Here is a 27,223-nt window from a genome sequence, read left to right as displayed (position 1 = left end):
AATTAATGATTGATCATCACAAAGCAAATTCTGAGGCATGTCCCCATAATAATTGATCTGTACATGGAATATAATTACTTGGAGTTCAGCAAGAGAGGACTCAACGCACTGGGGACAACGCAAATCATTGGACATGTTTTTGTACTCCAAAGGAGAGACGAGTCTCTGGAATATAGGTTTAGTAAAAAATAAATAACCATACTTTCTTTACTATCAAACTTGCTTCAGCTCTTAGAAGCATCAATTTATTTCATACACACCACCTTCAACAAAATGTAATAAGTATCCAAGTTCCAAATGCTCAATCCCAGTTAATGGCTAAATCACCATGATTTTACTTGTCCTATGTAGAACAGATCACATTCTTTGGAATAATAATTGTTCAAATACATGCAAGAATGTCAAAAATACATTTGAAGGTTTACACCACATCCCACCCCTCAAAAGAGACCAAATAATCCATTTAAATAGTCAGTGAAGTGTAACAATGTACAATAAATGGCAACTTGACCGGTCTATTAAATGAGTTTATGTAAAAATTTTGAAACGTAACATTCAATTTTCTCTTTTTAATAGAAAAATCCCAGTGAAACTTATTTACACGATACAGTAGAAATACAGCAAGCCAGAAAGATCAAATAAGGCTTTGGTGCAGACAGATGATCAGTCCAATACTTCAGATAAAGGATGCTGTCTGCCAATGAACGGGAATGCCATTAATTCACAGCTCATCTTTGTTATCATGTTCAAGATCTACATCACTTAAATCAATGTCTTCTTCTATTGGTAACTGTGGAAGATAATAATAATAATAATAATGATGTCTTTATTTATATAGCACATTTTTAGTCAACTTGCATTGACCCCAAAGTGCTTCACACAATTACTTCCATACAGACAGGCAAAGGTGGGTGAAGTGTCTTGCCCAAGGACACACACAGGCAAAGGTGGGTGAAGTGTCTTGCCCAAGGACACAACGACAGTATGCACTCCAAGCGGGATTCGAACCAGCTACCTTCCGGTTGCCAGCCGAACACTTAGCCTATTGTGCCATCTGTCGTCCACAGATGAAATGCATTATTAGAGTATGTGATTATCTCAGCTTTTATTTCTATTTTCTCAAGTTGTTACTCTTCACTACAGTCCCACGTGACCCTCTCATACTATGTCTAGGCAAATCATTCTTGTTTAGCCACAGAATAAGTCATTCAGCACTGCACCAAATTGCAGCAGTGAATTTCACTTAATTTCTATTCATAAAATATGAAGAACTTTGAGCCCGTTTCCTAAGATAGACAATTTATAATAGGCATTCAATTTAAAACAACCCGTGGACTGGATGCAGTCTTCCTGCAAATGGAAACTTGTTCCATTTCAATATGGTCTTGTGACTATAGATTTCTACAATAGTGCACATTTAGTTTCAGCCTCAAGTTGTATTATTTTGTGGGATTTGCTCGTAAAGCATTCAAAGCCCCTGGCTATTGGTGTGCAGCCAGGTCATTTTAGTGTTAAAAGTATAAGGTGCTCACGCAGGGGCTTGTTTTCCAGTTATTAACCTACCTGACCATCTTTGCCATCCCATGGATCCACCATGTTAATATTGGGGAAAGCAGCTCCTTTGACAGGAGAAGTCGAACCTCTCCCATATGACAGCTCCCTGTGGAAAAGTGAAAGTTTAGTTATTCGGTCATTTAATTGAAATTAAAAATAAAACAAGTATATCAATAAGAAAACCATATGTAGAGCCTTTGAGAATCATCTAAGAACTGGAACATTAAATACACATACATACAAACAACATTATCAAGGACCCAAATCTGAATAAAAGTAACTGTGAAATGATTGTTGCTATAGACAAAATGGATTCCTTTTCAGAAAATAACATCAAACATCTCAAATAGCTAAATAAAGTGCAATAAATAAATAACAAGTAATTTTAAACGTTATAAAAGCGAGCTCAATAAGGGTATGTCCACAGAAATTCTGATTGGAAATTTATTAGGTATACAAACTCTGTTATTTATGAGAGTCTTGAAAATGAGTTTTTCCAGCAGCATTCATTTAATAGAAAACGTGACAAAAGCTTTGCTGGAGTGGCAATTCCTCACCCATTACCAATGCCTCTTGTTCAAAAGGGAACTGCAGATGCTGGAATATCGAAGGTACACAAAATTGCTGGGGAAACTCAGCGGGTGCAGCAGCATCTATGGAGCGAAGGAAATAGGCGACGTTTCGGGCCGAAACCCTTCTAAGCCTCTTTGCTGGAATTGACAATTCAATAGCCAAAATATTCAACATGACTTGGTTCAGCTCAGCAAGCAAGCAGAATTCTCAAATTTCAACATTGTTATTATACTGATTTACCTAAGAAACTCGTTGATGCCCTGTTCACTAAAGGAGCCCTTCAGCAGAGCGTACTTCATTTTCCTGGCATTAATTGCAGCCATAGCTGGGTAACCAAATCCACCAATACCCAAAGAATCTTCAAGTTCTGTCTGCGCTCCTCCCTCAGTCCACAGCCAACTAAATAAAGGAAAAAGAAATTATGAAAAAAACAATAGCAAACAAAAATGTCAAGCAATTTTATCCAACAGATTGCAAAACAGCACAGGAGATGTGAAAAGCAGCCATTAGTTTCCAGCACTGGAAGCCCCTGGTGGCTTATAAAAGGCGGGCAGACACTGGAAGAGCAGCCAATTTAGAGTAGCTGTTTTTGACACTGCCTGTTATTGAGGGCGCAAGTGTTGAGGCAAGTCCAGATGCCTTGTTGAGGAGATCAAGGGGAAAGAAAGTAAGGTTGTGTTTTTAAACACTCCTTCTTAGTCTTTGTGCATTCAGGGTGGAAGTTAAGGCAGTGAATCTTCCATTGTTCCCGATGACTAGACCGTGGGATGTGTCCAACTGCATCTCCTGGCTAATGCCAGGAAGGAACTGGAGGTGCATACCCCAGGATCATCTCAGACATAATCATACCCACAGGCAGAAAATAGCTGGGGACCACCTGGAAGGCAAAAGTAGGCGGAGTGCAAGAATTCCCTATGCCTATTTCACTTTGAGAATACAATTTTAGATGATATCAGAGAGGGGGAAGAGATGGCCAATAAGGAACAAGTAGCAGGTATCAAGACTGGGTTGGAGGCACAATGGGGAAAGATAAAGTCAGACAGGGTTATACCAATTGGAGACTTGGTAGGGGGACAGACAGGAGATTTTCTGGTTGCAAATGAGACTCAAGTAGAGTGTGCTGCCTCCTTGGTACCAGGATTGAGGATGTCTCTGAGTGGCTAGAGCCTTCTCGGGAAGTGTGGAGGGTGAGCCATGTTGTTTTGCGCACTGGCACAAATGAGATGGGTAGAAATGGGATGAGGTCAGGAAAAAAATGTGAGGATGTTGCCAGGACACAAGTGACTGTGATATAGGGAAACATTGGGCTGGCTCCGACTTTATTCCTTAGAGCACAGGAAATTGAGAGGTGGCCTTACAGAGGTGTATAAAATCTCATGGGCATAGATGAATGCACATACACGTCTTTACCCCCCCGCCCGTCAGTAAATTTAAGATGAGAGGGGAAGATCACAAAGGAATCAGAGAGGTTTATTTTTCTATTCAGAGGATGGTACATATTTGGAATGAGGCGACAGAGGATGTAGTTGAGGCAGGTATAATAACATTTAAAATAACATTTGGACAGGTATATGGATAGGAAAAGATTTTAATGGGATATAAAGATCAAACAAGTAAGTGCGTCTAGCTTATATGGCATCTTGGTCTGCAGTGACAAGTTAGTCCTGTTTCCATGTTGTGTGATTACATGACTATAGCTTACCACGTGTGCAGCCTGAATATTTGTACAAAAAAAAACATTTAACACATTATTATCCATGAATGAATTTGCTATCTCGATATTTGTTGCATTATTCAAATATTTCTGAACAAGGTTATTTACCCCCAGAACTTCTTCTTGTATTTGTTGGCCATAGCCTCCATAATTTTCAAATAATCATTCCTCCCAAAAGCCCCTGTGAAAAGATAAAGCAGACAATTGGTCAAGTACACAACAATTATTGGATTCAATGTTGCAAGTATTTTTTTGAAAAGGATGAAAGGGTTTTTTAAAGTGAGCCAATAAATTAAGCAATGCGGAGAAATGGTCTAAGCCAAATGAGTTGATTACATCAGATGTGCCAATACTGCGAGATGTGGGAATTTGTCGACACCATTGATGTAGAAGATCCCTACAGCTGCAGTAAGTGTTTGAGGCTAGAGGAACTCCAGCTCCGCATTGATGAGCTGGAGACCCAACTTCATACGCTGCGGTACATCAGGGAGGGGGAGTATTACCTGGATGTTTTGTGCCAGGGGATGGTCACACCGACCAGTTTAACTAATTCAGTAGGCAGTGAGCAAGGAAAGGAAGGTGTGGCCATAAGCGAGGCAGGTAGGGGGAACCAGGAGGAGATGCGGCAGGAGCCACAGCCCTTGTCCCTGACGAGCATTCCCGAGGCTCTTACTCAATGTAAGGACGGGATCAAGGGCTGTGGGAGGGATGAGCAACCTGGCTGCAGCACCGTGGATCAGGAGGCCATTCAAGAGGGGGGAGTTAGAAGAAATGCCGTAGTGATAGGGGATAGTATTATTCGGGGGGTAGATAAGGTTCTCTGCGGCCAGCAGAACATGTCCCGAAGGCTGTGTTGCCTACCCGGTGCTAGGGTTAAGGATATCTCTGCGATGCTGGAGAGAAATTTGCAGTGGGAGGGGGAGGATCCAGTGGTCGTGGTCCATGTGGGGACCAATGACATAGGAAGGACGAGGAAGGAGGATCTGCTGAAGGAGTTTGAGCAGTTAGGGAATAAATTAAAAAGCAGAACCTCGAGGGTACTGATCTCCGGATTGCTACCTGAGCCACGGGCCAAATCGGCGAGGGTACGTAAAATTAAAAAGCTGAATGCGTGGCTCAAAGACTGGTGTGGGAATAATGGGTTTGGTTTCTTGGGCCACTGGCACCAGTACTGGGACAGGGGGGATCTGTTCTGTAAGGACGGACTTCACCTGAACGGTGCTGGGACTGGGGTCCTGGCAAATCATATAACTAGGGCAGTAGAGAGGTCTTTAAACTAAGTAGCGGGGGGGAGGTATCAAGGGGGGTAATAACGGCAGGGGTAGAGGAAATAGAGCAGGGTATCAGTGGGGAAGCGGAAAGTCAAAATGTGACAGGAGACAGAATGTGTGAAGATAAAGCTCTAGATGTAAAAGGGGCAAAAACGGAAAGGAAGGGTAGTAAAAATCATCTGAAAGTGCTTTATCTAAATGCACGGAGTATTCGTAATAAGATAAATGAATTAACGGTGCAATTAAGTATATATAGTTATGATATCGTGGCCATTACGGAGACATGGCTGCAAGGGGATCAGGACTGGGAGTTAAATATAGAGGGGTACTCGACAATTAGGAAAGATAGACAGGAAAGAAAGGGAGGAGGGGTGGTCCTTTTAATAAGGGAGGGAATAACGGCAATAGAGAGGAAGGATATTGCGTTGAAGGATCAGGATAGTGAAACAGCTTGGGTACAGATAGAGAATAACAAGGGGAAAAAAACACTAGTGGGTGTAATTTATAGACCTCCAAATAGCTGTGACGCTGTTAGTCAGAACATAAATCTGCAAATAGTTGACGCATGTAAAAAGGGAACTGCTGTAATCATGGGGGACTTCAATTTTCATATTAATTGGGCAAACCAAACTGGGCAGGGTAGACTAGAGGAAGAATTTATAGAATGTATTAGAGACGGGTTCCTAGAACAGTATGTCACAGAACCGACAAGGGGGGAGGCAATCTTGGATCTGGTCCTGTGTAATGAAGCAGGATTAATTAAAAATGTCATAGTTAGGGACTCGTTGGGAACAAGTGACCACAATATGGTCGAATTCCATATTCAAATAGAAGGGGAGCAGGTTGAAACTCAGGCTAGGGTGCTTAGTCTAAATAAGGGGGATTATGAAGGTATGAGGACTGAGCTGATCAAAGTTGACTGGGATAGCAGACTCAAGAATAAGACGGTACATGAGCAGTGGTGTACGTTTAAGGGTCTACTGTATAACCTTCAAGAAAAATTTATTCCTATGAAGAAAAAAAGGGGTAAGGGTAAGAACAGTCAGCCATGGCTCAGTAAAACTATAAAGGATAGTATTCGGCTGAAGGCAAGGGCATATAAGGTAGCCAGAGATAGTGGGAGGGTAGAGGATTGGGAAGCATTTAAAGGTCAGCAAAAAATAACTAAGAGATTAATTAAGACGGGGAAAATAGACTATGAAAGGAATTTAGCAAACAACATAAAAACTAATAGTAAGAGTTTTTATAGCTATATAAAAAGAAAAAGGGTGGCTAAGGTGAACGTTGGTCCATTGGAGGGTGAGACTGGAGAGTTGTTGGTGGGGAACATGGAAATGGCAAAGGCATTAAACGAGTATTTTGTATCAGTCTTCACCATAGAAGACACAAAAAATATTCCAACGTTGGATAAACAGGGGGCGGTAGGAATGGAGGAGCTAAATACTATTAAGATCACCAAGGAGGTGGTATTAGGGAAATTAATGAGACTGAAGGAGGATAAATCCCCTGGGCCTGATGGATTACATCCAAGGGTCTTGAGGGAGATAGCGGTGGGGATTGTGGATGCATTGGTGATAATTTTCCAAAACTCCCTGGAGGCAGGAACGGTTCCAGTGGATTGGAAAATGGCCGATGTAACACCTATATTTAAAAAAGGAAGTAAACAGAAAGCGGGTAACTATAGACCGGTTAGTCTAACATCGGTGGTGGGTAAAATGTTAGAGACAATTATTAAAGAAACACTAACGGGGCACTTGGATAAACATGACTTCATCGGACAGAACCAGCATGGTTTTGTGAAGGGGAAGTCCTGTTTAACGAATCTGCTCGAATTCTTTGAGGAAGTAACAACCCGGGTGGATAAAGGGGAACCGGTGGATGTGGTATACTTGGACTTCCAAAAGGCTTTTGACAAGGTGCCACATAAGAGACTATTGCTAAAAATAAAAAATTATGGAATTGGGGGTAATATATTAGCATGGGTAGAGGATTGGCTAACAAATAGGAAGCAGAGAGTGGGGATAAATGGTTCATACTCGGGATGGCAACCGGTAACTAGCGGGGTTCCGCAAGGGTCGGTGCTGGGACCCCAGTTGTTCACAATTTATATAAATGATTTGGAGGAGGGAACCAAGTGTAATATATCAAAATTTGCGGACGATACAAAAATGGGAGGAAAAGTAGGGGATGAGGAGGATAGGAAGAGTCTGCAAAAGGATATAGATAAGCTAGGTGAGTGGGCAACAACTTGGCAGATGAAGTTTAATACTAATAAATGTGAAGTCATTCACTTTGGGAAAAAAAATGATAGGGCAAGTTATTTTCTAAATGAGGAGGAGCTGCGTTGTAATGCAACGCAAAGGGATCTAGGGGTATTAGTACATGAATCACTAAAAGTTAGTATGCAGGTGCAGCAAGCAATCAGGAAGGCCAATGGAGTTTTGGCCTTTATTGCTAGGGGGATTGAGTATAAAAACACGGAGGTCTTGCTGCAGCTGTACACAGTATTAGTGAGACCACATTTGGAATACTGTGTACAGTTCTGGGGTCCATACTTAAGAAAGGATGTACTAGCCCTGGAGGCAGTGCAGCGAAGGTTTACAAGATTAATTCCTGCAATGAGGGGATTGACATATGAGGAAAGGTTAAGTAGGCTGGAACTCTACTCTTTGGAGTTTAGAAGAATGAGAGGCGATCTCATTGAAACATATAAGATCGTGAGGGGCCTTGATCGGGTGGATGCACCGAGGATGTTCCCAATGATCGGGGAAACTAGAACTAGGGGACATAGTTGCAGAATAAGGGGGGGCTCTTTTAAAACTGAGATGAGGAAGAACTTCTTCACCCAGAGGGTGGTTAATTTATGGAATTCACTGCCCCAGGGAGCAGTGGAAGCAGAAACTTTAAATATATTTAAGACTAAAATAGATGTTTTTTTAGCTGCCAAGGGGATAAGGGGCTACGGGGAGAGGGCAGGGATATGGACCTAGGTATGGTTAGTATAGTAAGACCTGAGTGATCTCCTGGACAAGTGTCGATCGCCTAGATTGGGGTCGGAGAGGAATTTCCCGGATTTTTTTCCCGAATTGGACCTGGGTTTTTATCCGGTTTTTTGCCTCCCCCAGGAGATCACGAGGTTTTTGGGGTGGAGAGGGGTGATAGCGGTATAAAGGGGAGGGTAGTGTCTTGTGTTCTGTGTCTTGTGTCTACTGTTTGTGGGTAAGTGTGTCTGGTTAGTGTTCAGCCATGAGCGAATGGCGGTGCGGGCTCGACGGACCTGGTGGTCTACTCTCGCACCTACTTTCTATGTTTCTATGTTTCTATTACAGAGATATTGAAGGATAAACAATCCCCCCTGTACAGAATAATTCCATCACTCTTTGAAAGTGTAATGGGGTCTTTTAACTTTTCCTCTGACTGAACCTCAGCACCCCTCACTATTATCAGACTAGATTTGAAGACATACTGGAATCCACAATTATTCTTTCCTTTTCAGAAAATGGGGTGCTTCTTAGGAGCTAAACCCAACACTTAAGAACCTAAATCCAGGCATGAGACAGGAAAAAATGAAAAAAGATGAAGTTGGCGGTCCAGGGGGCAGTGCCCCCTTTATGCAGTAAATTTTTGATAATTATACCTAGAAATGACACAATTTCCTTGCTTGTTTACCTTTAATTTATACTGTAATTAAAAAAAATTATGTTTTCTCAAGATAATTTTTTTTAAATTATACCTTACAATAACACATTGAATCAGGTTAAAATTTTTTTTTTTGTAAAAACAGGCTCTTGAATGCTTTTGTTTTTCAAATGAAAGAAAATATTTTAAACTGAAACAAGTCATATACTAGATGGATGCAATGTGTTCCTATTATTTTTCATAGGTTTGCCAAGTTGTGATACAGACTTCCTTTTTGCACAACATGTGCTTCTAACATAAGTGGGGTGGGGGGGAGAAAGAGTTGTACCAGGGGAGTTGGGGGGGGAAAGAGTTGTACCATGGGAGGGGGCAAGGGGAGAGTTGTACCAGAGGAGGGGGCAAGGGGAGAGTTATACGAGGAGAGTGGGGGGGGGGGGGGGGGGGGGGAAAGAGATAAGGGGAGCATTGTACCAGGAGAGGGAGTTGTACCAGGGGAGTTGGGGGAAAAGAGTTGTACCATAGGAAGGGGTGAGGGGAGAGTTATACCAGGAGAGTGGGGGTTAAGGGGAGAGTTGTACCAGGGGAGGGAGTGGTGTTGGGGGGGGGGGGGGGGGGGGGAAGAGTTATAGTAGGGGAGGAATAGAGAATGGGGGAGAGGGGAGAGGGCAGAGTTCGGGCAGGAGGGGGGGGGAATGAGCATATATGTGCTCAATGGAGGGGGAGGGGGGTAGAGTTGAGCCAACGGGGGGGGGGGGGGGGGGGGGAAAGAGCAGCAGCAGTGCCGGCTACCGCTTGCCACCCAGATTGGGGCCCTGGTTGAGGGTGAACCCTCCCTCCTCCCTGCGGTCCCGGTGCCGTGCTGGGTCTGCTTCCCTTCAGCCGTCGTCACCATTTACCTCAGCCACTCTCCTGCCAGCGGCGCCATCGTGGCCCAGCTCGAGCTGACGCGAACGCTGACGACGACGCCAGACGTCGTGACGCTAAAGCGGAAAGCCATTGAAAGCGGAGATTGACAGAAATTTTTTTTAAACCGATTTTTCTTTTATTTCGTTTTACCCAATAATCAAAACCCGCGGATTTCCGCGGAGAAATCTCATGCCTGCTAAATCACAACATGGCAGGCAGTGACAAACCAGTTAAACTATTTGTCGTATACTCCATCAACATAAAATAGTACGAACAGCTAATGCTCACCAGTATCCAAGATATGTGGTAATACAGCAACAACACATAGTTGATGATCATCACATGTCTTCTTTAGTACATCCTCATCAGTAATCTATTTTGAAACAATGAGATAATTTGTTATTGCGCATGAATATATTTCAACACGACTGCCCATTTTACAAATGACTAGGAATTTAAAGATGGATAACACTTTTGAATGGCTTGTATTTCAGTGATATCTTAGGTGTTCCACTTTTTCTTAATGGTCGATATGGTCTTTGTTTCTATATGAAAGAAAACAGTTGTACTCATTTTCCAATCCACTCCTTACCTCTTGCAGTTCTGGAGCTGGGGAACTTTCAGCAAACATCTCAAGAGCACGAGCAACAAAATCACTTTTTGATCTTCCACCTTCATAGTCAACTGGGGCATCTTCATCTTTGTGAAATATCTTAATGGAGGGGTAGCCACGAACCTGCAGGCAGAAATCAAAATAGCTTTTGTTAGTGCATGTTCTTAATGTTAAACATTACTTTAGATTAAAAAGTCTAAAGGTTGGGACACGAATCAGATAGCTACACTTTTCTTAAAATGAAACAATGGGAAACAAATACAAAAACAACTTTTTGGTGTGTCATGCATTTTAACAGACATATTTTCCTGAGCATTTGTAAAACAGCTGAATACTTAGTGCATTTATTAATAAGTTCAATTATAAAGTAAACAAGTTTACTGGTACCAAAATAAGCATTGCTTTGGTTCTTAAAAAGTTTAAAACATTAACACTTGTTTCAGTTAGAATTTCAAATTATAAAAACATTAGTGTACTGTGACCCCAGAGCATCTAATCACTTACCCCATACCGACCAGCCAACATCTGATTAGCTGTGGCATCCACTGCAGCCAATTTCACCTTCCCACCTGTCTGCTCATTGATCTCAATGGCTGCCTCTGCCCACTCTGGTTCTAACCTTTAGAAAACCAAGTACACATTTATTGAAGTTAATAAAAGCATTTAAAAAAAAGCATTGTGCATTGATCACTTCACTATTTTGTATGTAATTATTGACCGCATTTGCTAACCAAATCATGAAGTGCTATCAAAACAAGGAATACAGCAAACCCTCACAATGAGTGACCACGGGTGTGGGGGAAGAGCAGTTGGTGTCCATTATTGCCGATTGTTGACTATCACTGAGTGATGGGGATAAAGTAAACCCAAAGCCTGGAGGGAGCGGGAGAGGGGTGGGAAGCCGGGGACCCGCAGAGTGGCCTGGCCCACACGTAGTGCACGAGAGTGGCCTGGCCCACACGTAGTGCACGACGGATGGATCCAGTACTCACATCGCCTTCATGCTGTTTGCTCTCTTTGCCCCAGCTCATCGGGTAACTGGCTGAGGAGGGGGTGGGGTGGTGGTGTGGGTGTGGGTGTGGGTGTGGGTGTGTGTGTTGCGGCCAGGGGGCCGCTATAACCTAAACCCACTACGACTCCATTATTGAAGGGGTTCACTGTACACAGAGAGTTTTTAGAGACCCAAACCATATTGAATCATACCATTGTCTTATCAACATTTTCTAATCAGCCACATGTAAACACAGGCAAATGATTTAATAGTCCATTCATTCATTATAGAGACAAATGTACTTCACCATCCACTGGGCATTTTGGAATAATTGACAAACAGTACATTTCACTAATGTATAAAAATTGAATATGTACAGTGATTTTGCACCAAAGTGGCTTAACACCCAGATGCTCAATATTGCAGATGGCATTTCACTCACAGCTTCCACCCTAATTTAGACATTCCCTTCGTTCTCTTCTTTCTCTTTACTAACACGTTCTTACCAGTTCCGATGAACATGCATTAATCTATAATACTAATGTTATTCGTCTCACCAGATGCTACCTGCACTGCTGAGGAATTCCATCATTTTGTGATTAAGGAAAAACATAAATCTATTTTACTCACTAAAAATGCAATTAGCTAGATATAGATTAGAATTTACCAACTGATGCGAGCAGCTAGCATGCTGGGAAATAATGTGACAGAAGAGAGCACGTGGAGAGGGGTTGCAACTGTTTTGCTTTGGTTTAAGTTTAAATTGCAAAGGAAAGCACATACAAGTATACAAGCATTAATTGTACACCTCAGAATAAAATAATGGGAGTTTCTCAATTTGTTCTCACACTCAGAAGTGTTTTACTTTGACACTCCTTCATTCTGCATTTTCAACAATGAACTATTCTTTTGAATTATCCTGGCCTAACTTTACCAGATGCCATAATTAACATTGTTTGTTTTATGAAGAGTTTCTCCGGCAATCTTCTCAATGTTTTTGGCACATTGGTTCCTTGTTGAAATGCAGTCTCATGGGTGGAAACTGCTTTATTGAAATTAACCTGGATATTCTTGTGATGAGAATCAAGTATTGGGAGGCTCTTCAATGCAGGAAAAATTAAATACAAGGAAGATGTACAATATCTGTAGATCTCTTCACCAATTTAGACGAATATCCAAGGTATTAGATTAGTGATTTTAACTGAGAAATACACAAAAAACAGATTTTGAAAATAAAACCAATTAATGTGATATTGTGCATGGAATTATATATTGTACATGTGATATTGTACACATGAAATACATTTCACAGAAGTAATGCTCACATTTCTGGGAAAGGCATTTCATGGTGCATGATCAAACCTGAATAATTTACTGATGTTTCTTTAGTATCCACATGCTTGCCACCTTCAACACAAAATGACCCTAATTGAATGCAAAGATTCCGTCAGATTTCGCGGTTTCAGTTTTCACATCCACAATACATCAAGCACATTTCTCCCAAATATATGATGATCTGAGAAATTTACCTCTTACAGTGTCCGCACCAGGGTGCATAGAACTCCACCATCCAAATGTCACTGCTCCCGATAACATTTGCGTCAAAGGTATCATCCGTCAGCTCAATCACAGCCTTTTTATCAGATTTACTATCACTGCTCTGTAATCAGACAACAATTAAAACTTAAGCATGCAAAAATTGACACACAGGCACGCTCCTCTCACTTCATCCAGCAAGCCAAATGTAAATTCCAAATAAAAGAATGTTCAAGCTCTGTCTCAACTACAGATGATTACTAGTACATTTTCCCAGTCTCATTTTCAATTACATTGTACATGTCCCTATACCTCCTCCCGCGACTCTGTCCAGGGACCCCGCAAGTCCTTTCAGGTTAGGCAGAGGTTCACTTGCACCTCCTACAACCTCATCTACTGTTTCCTACTGTTCAAGATGTCGACTCTTATACATTGGCGAGACCAAACGTAGACTGGGCAATCGTTTCGCAGAACACCTTCGCTCAGCCCGCCTGAACCAACCTGATCTCCCAGTCATTTTAATTCTTCCCATTCCTACAGACCTTTCCGCCCTAGGTCTCCTCCATTGTCAGAGCGAAGCTAAATGCAAATTGGAGGAACAGCATCTTTTTCGCTTGGGCAGCTTATAGCCCAGTGGTATGAATATTGATTTCTCTCACTTCAGGTAGCCCAGCATCACCTCTCTCTCTCTCTCTCTCTCTATCCCTCCCACACCCAAGTTGCACTAGCTTCTAGTTTTCACCTTACTAACAGCTAACAATGGCCTGTTTCCTTTATCATTGTTACTTTTTTGCATATCTTTTATTTATTGTTCTTTATCTATGCACATCATCGTCTATGTCTCTCCTTTCTCTTATCCCTAACCAGTCTGAAGGGCCTCGACCTGAAACTTCACCCATTCCTTCTCTCCAGAGATGCTGCCTGTCCCGCTGAGATGTCTATTTTTGTGTCTATCTACGGTTTAAACCAGCATCTGCAATTCCTTCCTACACATTGTACATCTCAATACAAGATAAACATTCATATTAGACACAACATGTTAAGCAAACTGTAATTATTGAAAGTATTTTTATTGGTCTCAACCAAATCCTCAATTTCTCTGTGGAATTAATACCAAAACTCAATTATAATTAATGCCTTTGGTTAAGGTTCTCACCGAAAAGAATTTACATTAATTTGCAAAAGATCTCTTCTCTCCCTCATATGCCACAATAATTATTTTGGAAAGTCCTTTCTTCCTACCTGCACTGAACTTGCTTGCATAAACATCAGAAGGCTAAGATATTATCACTGTAAATTTCTGATTAACATCCCATTTCTACAGCCACTTTGGCCCCAACACAATAGACATGCCCCTTGTCCCCCCCCCCTCCAAATCTCTCCCCTTATCGTCTCCACAACTTAAAAATCTCTCTGAGCCGGTTTTGACGAAAAATCTTCGAAAGCAATTATTTTCTTTCCAAGAGAAGCTGCCTGATCTGTTGAGTGTTTCTAGCATTTTTACTTATGCTACTTGTATGTGTATTGATTGATGCTCATTCTTATGCATCTAGTCACCACAGCACGACAGATATCCTGCCTTTCAAAATACATTAGCTCCTCCACTGCTGACCATAAACAAAATGCTCGTCTGCAGGATCCATTGAATACGATGGCCAGTTCATAGATAATGCCACATTTGTATTTGTATATGTACGGAAATATCAGTTACATCTCCAAATCAAATGTCCATTTCTAAGAGTTATAGATTTTACCTTTTTGCCAGAACCTGAGCCGCTCTTGCCTCCAAGTCTATCCCGGACAATTGACCGCAAAGAGTTAAGAGCCGCGTCAGTGATTCCTTGAGCAGATCTTGCACCTGTATGTAATTACAATCAACATTAATATCAAAATAATGTTTTTAGATATGAAATTCTAGTTCACCATTTTTTAAATTTAATGCTTTTATAAGATTTTTTTTTTCTTGCCGATTTCCCACAACCCAAATCACAGAAAATATCAAATATGTTATAGTCACCAAATTACTACCTGTATTAAAACAAGCAATTTTCTTTTTTTTTTTGCGCAATTTGGTTAAGTTACAGCTATAAATCACTACTACAACTATGAGGTGTTGTAGTAGTGATTGGCCATTTAATAGAACAGGAGGAATAAAAGTTGTAATAAAAAGTAGGCCCACAAATTAAAATTCTAAAATTGACATGAGAAATTTTGAATGCATTAGACAGACTTAAAGATTGCTGGTTAAGGCTGATGCAGGTAAAGGAATGTATGGCATGTGCGAGGCTTTTAAAAGTGAGATAGGACAGCATGTTCCTGGTGGAATGAAGTGCAAGGATGATACGATTTTAAAAAAACCCAAAAAAAAACAGGTTGATGAGTGATACTGAAACAAGAGTCAGGAAAAAGGTTTATGTCAGCTATTGACAGCTGGTGACAAGCAAATCTATTGAGGACAAGAGATAGAGATATATATACACACTAAAGAGGGAAATTAGGAGGACAAAAAAAGGACGAGATAGCTTTGGCAAATAAGTTAATCTTAAGAGACCCTACAAGTATATTAAGACCAATGGGGTAACTAGGAAGTTAAAGGTTGATTGCAGTTGTCTATATGTGTGGAGTTGCAGGAGATGGGCGAGGTATTAAATATTTATCTCCATTTACCAAGGAGGCTAATGAATTAGGCAAAATTAAGAGTGACGTATTAGAACATATCCACATTACAGAGTTACAGTCTTGAAGAATGTCAAGGTGAATAAACTCCCAGGCCCTTATCAAGTGCATCCTAGGACTTTGCAGAAAGCCAAGAAAGAAATTACATGGGATCTGGTAGAGATATTTGCATCATCTTTATGCAAGGACAAGGTGCCAGAACTGTAGGTTGGCTAATGTCTTGTCTGGATTTCAGAATGGCTGCAAGGGCAAGCTAGGGAGCTACATGCCGTTGTGCCAAATGTCAACAGTGGAAAAGCTATTGGAGGGCATTAGAGGCTGAGGGATGACCTTATAGAGGTGACAGGGGGCATAGATAAAGTTGATGTTACAGTTTTCCCCCCAGGGTAGAGGAGTCTAAAACTAGAGGGCAGTTTTAAGTAAGAGGAGAACATTTCAAAGGGACCCACGGGGCAACTTTACCTGGGGTGGTGAGTATATGGTTGTTCTAGGAACGCTTACAATTATAGCATTAAGAAAACATTTGGATGGGTTGAAAAGGTTTGGGAGGGATATGGGCCAAACGTTTAAATAGACATTGTGGTCAACACGGACAATTCAGGTTTAAGTGCCTGTTACCATGTTGTATGACAACGACAATAATTTCCATACTGAGTTCCCCATAACTTACCATTATAATCATCGGGTTTATTCTTGTTTAATCCAAAGATCTTTATGGATGGAAATCCCTGAACACCATACTGCCCACCGAGAGATTGATGTTTGTCAGCATCTACTGCTCCAATTTTTACTATTCCCTGCAACATTAAAGCAAAGTTACAATTTAGTCCATTCCCAATTTAAATTCAAAATTCAAAATTGCAGAGCAAAAAACTGATTCCTACAAAGCATGAAAACATTGTTTGGGACTGCACTATTAAGTAATGTGGAAAAGGAAATTAAGTGGCTTTCAAACCACAAATGACAAATTACAAAAATATATACATTTCAAAATCATAGCATGCTAGCCACAGAACACTAGAACAGTATATTAGTGTTTTTTTCACCAGCTAAAGGGCTGCCCTTTTGCCCCAATAATCAGAGTGAATGAAGTAGAATAGAGCGAAGTAAATTAAAGAGCAATAATATACATTGTAACAAATGTTTAGCACGCTACCGGGACTCGTGCAAAGATCTTAAACCAGTAACTAGCAACAGCAAATATTATTTTTCCAAAACACAAAAGCAAATATGATGCATTTTAGCAAAGTCAGACTAAAACTATACAAATAATCAAAGCCATTAAGTTCTCATGTGGAATTATATATCAACAAGTACTCAAGGAAAACCAAATGTAAAGTTTTTTTTTTTAATTGTCACTCATCTTTAATTAGGAAAACTCATTTGAATAATTTTAAATTACAAACCAATTTAGTAAACTGCATTAAAATACAACCTTCAAGGCTGATGCAGCTTTCTTCCACTCTGGGGCCAAACTCTGACAATGTCCACACCTGAAGGAGAAAGTATTCTTTAGGAAACTAAGACTTTAAAATATTAAAACTTAAAAATATACAAACAATAAGTAATAAGCCATCAGAAGATCTAGTCTTCCAAGCCCACCAATTTCATTTTTTCTGAACATTAATCGATTTTTAGAAATATTACTCAACCATAAATAATTTCTAAAAATTAGTTTAATTTGAAAGATTTTGCCTATTTATTGTTCAGAGTTTTTACCTTTATTGCAGTGGATTGGTTAGTGAGTGATTGAGTAAATCTATACCTGACTGGTTGGTTACCTACCTCCCAGTATAAATCCACTCTACTCAGCAAGTATTCAGTACACTGCAATAATGTAAAAATGGTTGGAAAATAAAGTGAAAATCATTTTTTTTCAAACTAAACTGATTTCTAAAATTCATTTCGGCATTTCAACAATAAATATTTATTCTAAAATTTGATTCATGTACAGAAACATTTGAAAACCATAAGAGGGGTTCAAAACATTATGCTTTTTGTGGACAACACTGGGATAGGGCTTTGTTGATTTTCAAAGCTCAGGGATGAGTCTTCAGAGGTTTTGTAGTAAAAAAGCAGGAACGTTTAGATGCCTTGGTCTACATTGTCTTGCCAGTATCATGGGGTACTGGCAAGACCATAATTAGAAGACTACATCCTTATCGTGTCCATAATGAACAATATACTAGTATTGGAGATACTAGGGAAGGTTCACCAAGTTAATTCCTGGGAAGAAGGGGGTTGAGGAATGAAAAAATGTCAAACAGTTTGATCTTACAGTTACTGGAGTTTACAATAATGGGAGGCAATTTTATTGAAAGATAAGATTCTACAGGTAAATTGATGGGGTGAATGTTTTCCCCAAGGGTGTTATCTAAGACTTGGGCTCATAGTTTCAGAATAGATTTCACAGATTTGGGACAAAATGGAGGTGCAGGAATTTCTTCTGAGGGTCATGAATGTTTTGAACTCTCCGCTACAGTAGTCATGGAGGCCGAATGGGTGAATAAATTCAAGGCAGAAGTTAAGAGATTTAAACTTGAGTGTTATAAGCATATGGGGAGGGAATAGGAAGGTAGTGGAGACCGAATTACCCAATCTTATTGAATGACAGAACCAGCTTCACTACAGCTCCTGTTTCTTATGTTTCTTTAAAATTATCACAGGCTCAGGGAGACTTATGCATTATTCTCAATCTGTCATTTCAGTTTGCCCCCATTCGACCAAAGGCTCAAAAACATTAAAATCACATATTCTAGATCATTCAAATTTGGAAATACAAGATCTGAAGTTTTCATCCCAAAGTAAAATTACACAGCCAGCACTGCAAGTCATCAAAATACTAATGAAAGCCAACAAAGCAATAATACGTACATTTTTCTTGTTTTTGCATGTCGTTAATTAATCGTGAACATTAGTGACATGACATAGACATTATAGATAAAGAGCACAACTGCCAAGTAATTAAAGGGAAAATACTTACAAGGAACTACAAATTTGCATACCAGCATATAATTGCTGCATCTGCAATTTGTGTGAATAACCTTTTTCCCTTTAATTAGGGTCTAATTATTTAACAAGTGTAACATCTTGTGGAAGTTTTAAAATGTATTAGTTTAACTTATTTTCAAATTCCATAGAGAACGGGAATAAACAGATGCTAACACAGTGAATACAGAAAGCCAAGCAGGGCAACAAGGATCTTAATGAACTGCATGTTAAGGTGATTCAAGCAAACACAAGAGTTGCAGTAAAGACACAAAGTGCCAGAGTAACTCAGCAGGTCTGGCAGCATCTCTGGATAATTTTGGTAGGTGAAGAAGGGTCCCAACCCAAAACGTCACCTATCCATGTTCTCCAGCTTTGCTGCCTGACCCGTTGAGTTACTCCAGCATGTGTCTTTTTTGATCTCTGCAGTTCCTTACGTCTACAATAATTACAGTGACACAGTGAAATTGGAGCAGGGTGTAGAATATGTTGCTAAGATGGAAGCAAGTAACCTCCGTTCTAAATGGAAAAGAATGCTCAGATTGCTTCAGTTCAAGCCAGTGACCAATGAAATAAACTTGATTGGAAGGATAACAAGTCTGTGGCATGAGAGTATGGTGCTTTAGTCAAGATACAAGACTATAACGGAATCATGAAAAAGAGCAGAATTACGATAGTGCAGTGGTAGAGTTGCTGTCTTACAGCGCCAGAGACCCACATTCGATCCAGACTACCGGGGCTTGTTCGTATGGAGTTTGTACGTTCTCGGCATGACCTGCGTGGGTTCCCTCCGGGATCTCTGGTTTCCTCCAATGCACCAAAGACGTACAGGTTTGTACGTTAACTGGCTCAGCAAAATTGTAAAGTGGCAACGATTAAAACAATCTGCCATCTATCTGCAGAATGTACAAGCACTTCCTCAAAGTGCTGATGAACAAAATTATAGTGCATAAATGTTAATACCACAGATCCTTGGACAACAATCAGAGGCTGAATCTATCTTCTACACTCTACTACCCGACAGATGTCACAAACATTTTCATGCTTCACTGTCAGCATTCATCACAGCTTCAATCTCCCATCATCAAACCTGCCATTTAGAAATGATCTTTATATTAAGTAAATATGGGGGGGGGGGGGGAATCTAGCAAATTAATGCATCTGTCATTCTGAATTCACTCTCTTGATGACCTCTTCCTTCTCCAAACAGATGAAACTCCAGGTGAATTAGTCTTTCAAATACGGTTAAAATATTATTGTGCACATCAGGTTTAAACAGAGAAGATCTGTTCATCCAGTTTCATTTTCAATAAAATGAACTTGATTTATAGGATTAGATGTTACTACAAGAATTAATGCCATTTATTAACATAATTACACTTCCGAATCCAGTAATGCAACATTTCTAGATTTTCGTCAATCACTGCCAAGCATGTTTAATTGATGATCACGCAGAAAGAAATTTGGAAAACAACTTTTACAACTGCTATTTTAACATAAGTGTCTATATTTACATCTTGGATAAAAATGCTAGGTTTTTCTATACATGACTTGTTCCTTGCAAGTTTCTCAATGTGAGAGGCCATAAACTAAAATTTAAAAAATACAGGTGGAGTGACCATATAAGTACATAACTGAACTGTAAGGTGATGGGTTTTGTATATTACATGTATTTCACCTTGACCTGGTCTATGCAGTTACAGCAGATCCATTTGTTAAGTCGGAGTCTTTGGAACTCACCATGGTGCATAAAACTCCACCAACCATAGTTCATCACTTTGAATAACTTCGTTGTTGAAGTCATTTTGGGATAGTTCTACAACATCATCACTCGCTGAGTAAAGAGCATTGACAGTGACAAGCAATGTGCCAAAGATACCTGCAAAGCAAAACAGAACTTGTGTAACTGAAACAACCTTTACACTTAATTTCAGACCAGAGTAGACAAATGTAATTTTAATTTACATGCATACTCAGTAAAATAAACCTTTGCAATAAAATTCAAATACCTGGAATACTCCAGTCGGCAATGCTTATGCAGAGATAGTTAATATTTTTCACTGATCTGAAACCTTAAAATGTGTTACTCCCAGAGCCCATGGAATCCAGCCATAAAAGTTTTAGAATGGATCCGAGGCGACCCCACCACCCAATCCACACAAAGTATGATTGAAATTTGGAATGCACTGCTCCAAGTACTCTCAAAATATTAAGCAGCAACTAGACAAACACCAAGGTCAAGACCCTAATGCACAAAATGTGATTAGTTGAGTGGAACTGTCAGAATGGATATAGTTGGCAAAAGTGTCTGTTTCTGCACTATGAATCTTTATTCAGATTGAACTATCTGTAATACTTTGTTGTTGGATTATTGATATTGCTAGAGAGCCACTTACGTGTTGCAGTTACTAAACCAATGTCACAACTACAGAATAGATTTGTAGGGTACAAAAGAAAGCAAACATCAGGGTAGGCACCTTATAACAGCTGCATTCAAAACAGATTATGAACATCTTTAACTGGCCATTCCCAAGTATTTAAAAACAAAACAAAATATCACCAATTAAAACCAGGCATCTTTTCATTATAAGCTGGCTTGAAAGTCACACAATATTGTATTGATAGTACTGCTTAGTTTCAATGGACAATTGTGGGCTCCACCTTTCCTTGGTCATCGGTGCAGGATCTGATTTGTTTTGAACCTTTTCATACCTCTAGTTTCCCTCCCTTAACCCAGTAGGTCGACCCGAAACATCACCTACTCCCTTTCTCTAGAGATGCTGTCTGACCCGTTGAGTTACTCCCACATTTTGAGTCCATCTAGGTGGTTTGTATTTCAGGTAGGGCATAAAACAGTGGCCATAAAGGTCAGTAATGGAAACCATTATCGTCGTAAACTGTTCATATAACTATGAAACATACGACAAAAGGCACAAAGAAAACTAATGTTGGGGAATAAAAAGTACATTAGTTTCAACATATATTAATTGTAGCTTAATGTGTAAAATGGTCTGCACACAATAACTAAAAGGAGATGTTTCACTCGAATATGCTAAATAACTCTCTTCTTGTGCTCATTGTAAAGTGTTGGAGTAACTCAGCGAATCAGGCAGCATCTCTGGAGGATACGGATAGGCGACGTTTCGGATCGGGACACTTCGTCAGACTTCTTAAGTCTTAAGAAAGGTCCCGACCTGAAACGTCGGCTAACCATATCCTCCAGAGATACTGAAGAAGGGTTTTGACCCGAAACGTTGCCTATTTCCTTCGCTCCATAGATGCTGCCGCACCCGCTGAGTTTCTCCAGCACTTTTGTCTTCCTCCAGAGATACTGCCTGACCCACTGAGCTGAACCAGCACTTCAGATTCTAGCATCTGTAGTCCCTTGCAACCCCAACTATGCTGGTAACCCTCTGGTTAGCCCAGATACCGTAGAAAGGACGCCATGCCTATCATTAAATATTTATTGGAGATGAATTCGGGCGTGGAGATGAATCTGTTCTCCGTCGTTTAAAGGCCTGGAGGAGCCAAGAGTAAATAAACCCGTCGGTCTCGTACACGCACGCACAGTGATGGACACTCACCTAGCACACGGAGCGGTTCCTTCTGCCCTCTCATGTTGACCGTGGCGGTGTGTGAGTGTGAGCGGCGTTAACCGTGGCCGTGTGTGGGAGCGGGAGCCACGTGTCCGGAGCCGTGTTGGCGACCAGTGATCCTATAGCTACAGGACGCGACTCCCGCGCACCAGTGCCGCCGCTCCGCTCCAGTGCCACGCCCACTCCTACCGTGGCCGCAGCCCATTGGCTGCCCCTCCCCTCCCCCAACCCCCGCCCCCCCCCCTCGCTGCTGACCCCGGCCCGGGGTCAAAGCAAGGCAGCCAACCAGGGGACGGACACGTGTCGGCAGCAGCGGGCGCCGCGGGCGCGCGGAGGAGGAGGGGCGCGCGGGCAGGGGGGGGGGGCGGGTCGAGAAGGGGTGGGGGCGGGGCTGTGGGGTGGGAGCGGGGCTGGGCTGGGGCGGGGCTGGAGGTGGGGGCGGGGCTGGAGGTGGGGGCGGGGCTGGGGGGTCGAGAAGGGTGAGGGGGGGGGGGGGTGTGGGCAAGTTCATAGAGCTCTATGATCTTTGGGTGTGGGGAGCGTGACGCTGGGGAGGAGGGGGAGGGGGAGGGGGAGGGGGAGGGGGGAGGGGGGAGGGGGGGGGGGCTGCCGGCTCGTCGTTACCGAAGATCTTTGGTCGTTACCGCGCAGGAGGCGGGCGCTTAGTGCGGCCCAAAGATCCTATAGCGCTTATAGGATGTTTGGTGCGGCCGATTACTGCAACTTGGAGCCTTTGACTGACTAGTTTGATTGTGTTCCATTTCAAAAAAATAGGTGATTCAGGTTGAATCCTAGGCCGATTTTCAGAAAAGGGTTCATCATGAGAAAGCGGTGCTTCAACTCGTATGTCTCACTTCAATTTACATTGCACGACAAACAGTGTCAGGATCTTTGTCAGAGCCTTTTCACAAAAATCTGCTGTAGTCACTGAAAAGGTTTGGTAAACCATGATTATGATTACACAAGATTTTTGGTGGCGTATTCGGACAATTCCAATTTCATAAAGGTGATTGTGTGTATGCAGATCCTGGTTTACACCGAATATATACACACAAAGTGCTGATGTAACTCAGCGGGACAGGTAGCATCTCTGGAGATAAGGAATGGGTGTCGTTTTGGGTCAAGCCCCTTCTCCAGACTGTATCCGAGTCTGAAGAAGGATCTCCCCTGAGTTACTCCGGCATTTTGTGTCTATCATAAAGATGATTAGTTTATTGTCAGGTGTACCAAAGTACAGTGAAAAGCTTTTGTTGCGTGCTAACCAGTCAGCGGAATGACGATACATGACTACATTTGAGCCGTTCACAGTGTGCAGATACATGATGAAGGGAATAACGCAAATAACGTGTAGTGCAAGATAATGCCAGTGAAGTTCAATCAAAGAAGGTCCGAGGGTCTCCAATGAGGTAGATATTATCTCAGGACTGCTTCCTAGTTGTGGTAGGATGATCACTTGCCTGACAACAGGTGGGAAGAAACTGTCCCTAAATCTGGATGTGTGTGATTTCACACTCTACCTTTTGCCCGATGAGAAAGGGGAGAAGAGGAAGTGGCCAAGGTGCGACTCGTCCTTGATTATGTTGGTGGCCTTTTGGAGAATTAGGCTTTTAGACCCATTAAGTCTACTCCCGCCATTCAATCATGGCAGAACTACCTTTCCCTCTCAACCCCATTCTCCTGTCTTCGCTCCATAACCCCTGACACCCGTTTTGAATCAATGTTCAGCATGGAAACAGGCCGTTCGGCCCACTAAATTCACACCAAACATCCATCCATATGACCTAAAGATAGACACAAAAAGCTGGAGTAACTAAGCAGGTCAGGCAGCATCTTTGGAGAAAAGGAATAGGAAACGCCTCCTATTTTTTTTCCAGAGATGCTGCTTGAACTCCAGAGCTACTACAGCTTTTTGTGTCTATCTTTGATTTAAACCAGCATCTGCAGTTCCTTCCTATAGAAGTATGAAAAGACACATCTGTACATACTAGTTCCTCTTCCAGCTTTCTCCACCCCACCAACTACAATCCGTCTGAAGAAGGGTCCCAATCCGAAATGGACGCATTGAAGCTTGGTGCAGCCAACACCAAGGTTCTGTGGGGGAAGCCCATAGTTGAAGGTAACTTCTGCTGCAGGACATTGGGGGACAGAGTCTGGTGGAGATGCCCCTCAAACAAGGGAAGGGATATCAACCCAGGGGGCCACATAAGTGGCAAGGGTGCCTGGTATAGGGATAGTTTTGGTAACACTACCAAATATAACGCTAATGAATATGTATAGCCACTGAGAATGTGGGAAGAGTTTGTGCACTGTTCTTGTTTTGTATTATGCTGAATAAAGTTTATTTTTGGATAAAAAGGTTCCTGACCTAAAATGTCACCTATTTATGTTCTCCACAGATGCTGCCCAAACCGCTGAGTTACTACAGCACTCTGTTCTTTATTGTAAACCAGCATCTGCAGTTCCTTGTTTTTATATGGACACAGGCCATTCTGCCCACTGAGTCCACTACAACCATCCATATCACACTAGTTCCTCTTCCAGCTTGCTTCCCCCAACTAAAATCAGTCTGAAGAAGGGTGAATGATCAATGTACTTCAGAGATGCTGTTTGACCCACTGAGTTACTCCAGCACTTTTCAACAACTGCAATTTCTTGCATCTCCACAGAATTATATGTTAGAAACAAACAACTGCAGATGTTGGTTTAGAAAAGATACAAATTGCTGGAGTAACTCAGCAGGTCAGGCAGCATTCCTGGAAAACATGAATAGGTGACTCCAGCACTTTGTGTCAATGCTGCCTGACCCTGAGGCACTCCAGCAATTTCTGTCAAAGAGTCCCAACCCAAAACGTTACCTATCCATGTACTCCAGGGATGCTGCCTGACCTGCTGAATTACTCCAGCATTTTGTGTCTAATTCTATGTTATCCCACTTTCTCATCCACGTTGGCCAATTTTTCAGAGGCCAATTAACCTACAAACCTGCATGTCTTTGAGATGTGAGGTGGAAACCAGAGTACCAAGAGGAAACACATGTGGTCACAGGGAGAACGTGCAAACTCCACACAGACAGCACGAGGTCAAGATCGGACCTGGATCTTTGGTGCTTAGAGGCAGCAGCTGTGCCACTATCTGCCTATACAAACTTACAAGAGGAGATGTTATTGGTTCTTTTCATGTAAAATTTATTTCCATCCAACAAAGTATTGTATTTCCTTTTGAAAGCTGTAGTTGAATATGCTTTCACCACTTTGCTGATGATACAAAAGTGGGTGGTTTGGCAGATAGTGAAGATGGTTGTAAAATATTGCAGCAGGATCTTGATCGATTGGCCAAGGGGGCTAAGGAATGGTTGATAGAATTTAATACAGAGAAATGTGAGGTGTTGCATTTTGGGACATCTAACAAGGGCAGGAATTATAGGGCTCTGGGGTGTGTTGTGGGAATGAGGGATCTAGGAGTGCAGGTACATGGCTCCTTGAAAGTCGAGTCCCAGGTAAAGGTGGTCAAAAAGGCATTTGGCACATTGGCCTTCATCAGTCAGACTAGGGGAATCGAGGACCAGAGGACATAGGTTCAAGGTGAAGGAGAAAAGATTTAATATGAAACTGAGCGGTAACTTTTTCACACAAAATGTATGGAACGAGCTGCCGGGAAAGGTAATTGAAGCAGATACTATCCCAACGTTTAAGAAACAGTTAGACAGGTAGGTACATGGATAGGACAGGTTTGGAGGGATATGAACCAAGCTCAGACAGGTGGGACTAGTGTAGCTGGGACATGTTGGCCAGTGTGGGCAAGTTGGGCCGAAGGGCCTGCTTCCACACAGTATCACTCTATGTCTTTAACATGAATACACATTACTGTGAGAAAAGGTTTCTCCCCTCTAAGTTTCCTTTTTGTCAATTTTGCTAACTCACTAGCCTCTGCTCTTTCTGCCATTGGGAAAGTGCATCTGTATTTACCTTGAATGCTTCTAGTAAATCTCCTTGCAACTTTGTGAAGACATTAGTTGTGGAACCCAAAAGCATTTCAGTCAAGGACAAATTATTACAGATGTAGGAAACCTGAAGTGAAAACGGAAAATTATATACCGGTAAATGCTCAACAATTCAGGCATCTGTAGAGAAAATAAAAACTGATGGCTTCTCATCGAAAATTGTGATATTCCAACACCACATCGATACCAGCTATCGTATATACCCATAACATTCCAACATTTCTGTCCAAAAGCTATTTCCTTCACAGATGCTTTCCCTTCCCTTTATTGTGATTACAATTTTTAAGATTGTTTTGAAGAGGGAGAAAGCTGGACCTTGGGGGGAGGTGGTAAGTTGGAAAAAGACAAACTACAATGTAATTAGGCAGAAGCTCGAGAGGGTATACTGGGAGCAAGTGTTATTGGTTAAGTTCACATCATGACACTATACTATTAAACACTATCTCTTTCCAGTGCTCAGTCTTGTCATTGTTTGAGTTCATGCCCCCATGACACTATACTATTAAACACTATCTCTTTCCAGTGCTCAGTCTTGTCATTGTTTGAGTTCATGCCCCCTCTTATCTCTTCACCTCATCGTTAAAATTATTTTGAAATTCTATTTTCCCCATACCTCAGTGAGCCCTGCAAACATTTTCCCTTTTTAGAGATTTTAATCTCTATATGCTTTGTTATCACTTTCGCCTAACTAACAATGATCCACTAGACTTTCCTCGATCCTCCTATCCCCTTTGGTGTCTCGTTTCAATACCTTACACTTCATTATCTCCGTGTCTCCCTCTCCCCTGACTCTCAACCTGAAGAAGGCACTCTGAACATTACCAATTCCTTCTCTCCAGAGATGCTGCCTGCCCCCGCTGAGTTACTCCAGCATTTTGTATCTATTGAAACGTTTAATGTTGGCAACATGGCAGTCAATTTGCAGAGCAATGTCCAATACACTGCAGTGTGATCATTTGCTTCAATAATGTTAATTAGAGATAAATATCAGACATAACACGTTCTCCAGAGATGCTGCCTGACCTGCTCAGTTATTCTAGTAGGTACACAACAATGCTAGAGAAACTCAGCGGGTGCAGCAGCATCTATGGAGCGAAGGAAATAGGCAACGTTTCGGCCCGAAACATTGCCTATTCCCTTCGCTCCATAGATGCTGCTGCACCCGC

At 41.6% G+C, this 27,223-nt stretch overlaps 1 protein-coding gene across 1 annotated transcript; it reads right to left on the bottom strand.

Annotated features, from left to right (window-relative positions):
- Positions 1 to 206: 206 nt before the first annotated feature.
- Positions 207 to 22,247, bottom strand: LOC116988430 (protein disulfide-isomerase A6-like). Its single transcript, XM_033045115.1, has 13 exons — positions 22,046 to 22,247; positions 20,202 to 20,340; positions 16,909 to 16,966; positions 16,144 to 16,270; positions 14,552 to 14,655; positions 12,791 to 12,921; positions 10,775 to 10,889; positions 10,250 to 10,393; positions 9,946 to 10,030; positions 3,950 to 4,022; positions 2,368 to 2,526; positions 1,564 to 1,660; positions 207 to 790 (listed from the first exon to the last, which is right to left on the bottom strand). The coding sequence occupies exons 1-13, from the start codon at positions 22,077 to 22,079 to the stop codon at positions 722 to 724; spliced, it is 1,335 nt and encodes a 444-aa protein (XP_032901006.1). The 5' UTR covers positions 22,080 to 22,247; the 3' UTR covers positions 207 to 721.
- Positions 22,248 to 27,223: the final 4,976 nt, after the last annotated feature.

The sequence above is a fragment of the Amblyraja radiata genome, chromosome 27, assembly GCF_010909765.2.
Source record: "Amblyraja radiata isolate CabotCenter1 chromosome 27, sAmbRad1.1.pri, whole genome shotgun sequence".
In the NCBI taxonomy this organism is placed as follows: domain Eukaryota; kingdom Metazoa; phylum Chordata; class Chondrichthyes; order Rajiformes; family Rajidae; genus Amblyraja; species Amblyraja radiata.
The sequence above is the reverse complement of the archived record's forward strand: the minus strand, read 5'-3'. Positions and strand labels throughout refer to the sequence as shown.

Coding starts and splice junctions, on each gene's coding strand:
- LOC116988430 (XM_033045115.1), bottom strand. CDS start 22,079: ATGAGAGGGCAGAAGGAACCGCTCCGTGTGCTAG. Junction 12,922..14,551: donor GCTCAGGTTCTGGCAAAAAG/GTAAAATCTATA, acceptor GTCTGATTACAG/AGCAGTGATAGTAAATCTGA. Junction 4,023..9,945: donor ACCACATATCTTGGATACTG/GTGAGCATTAGC, acceptor ATCTTTTCACAG/GGGCTTTTGGGAGGAATGAT.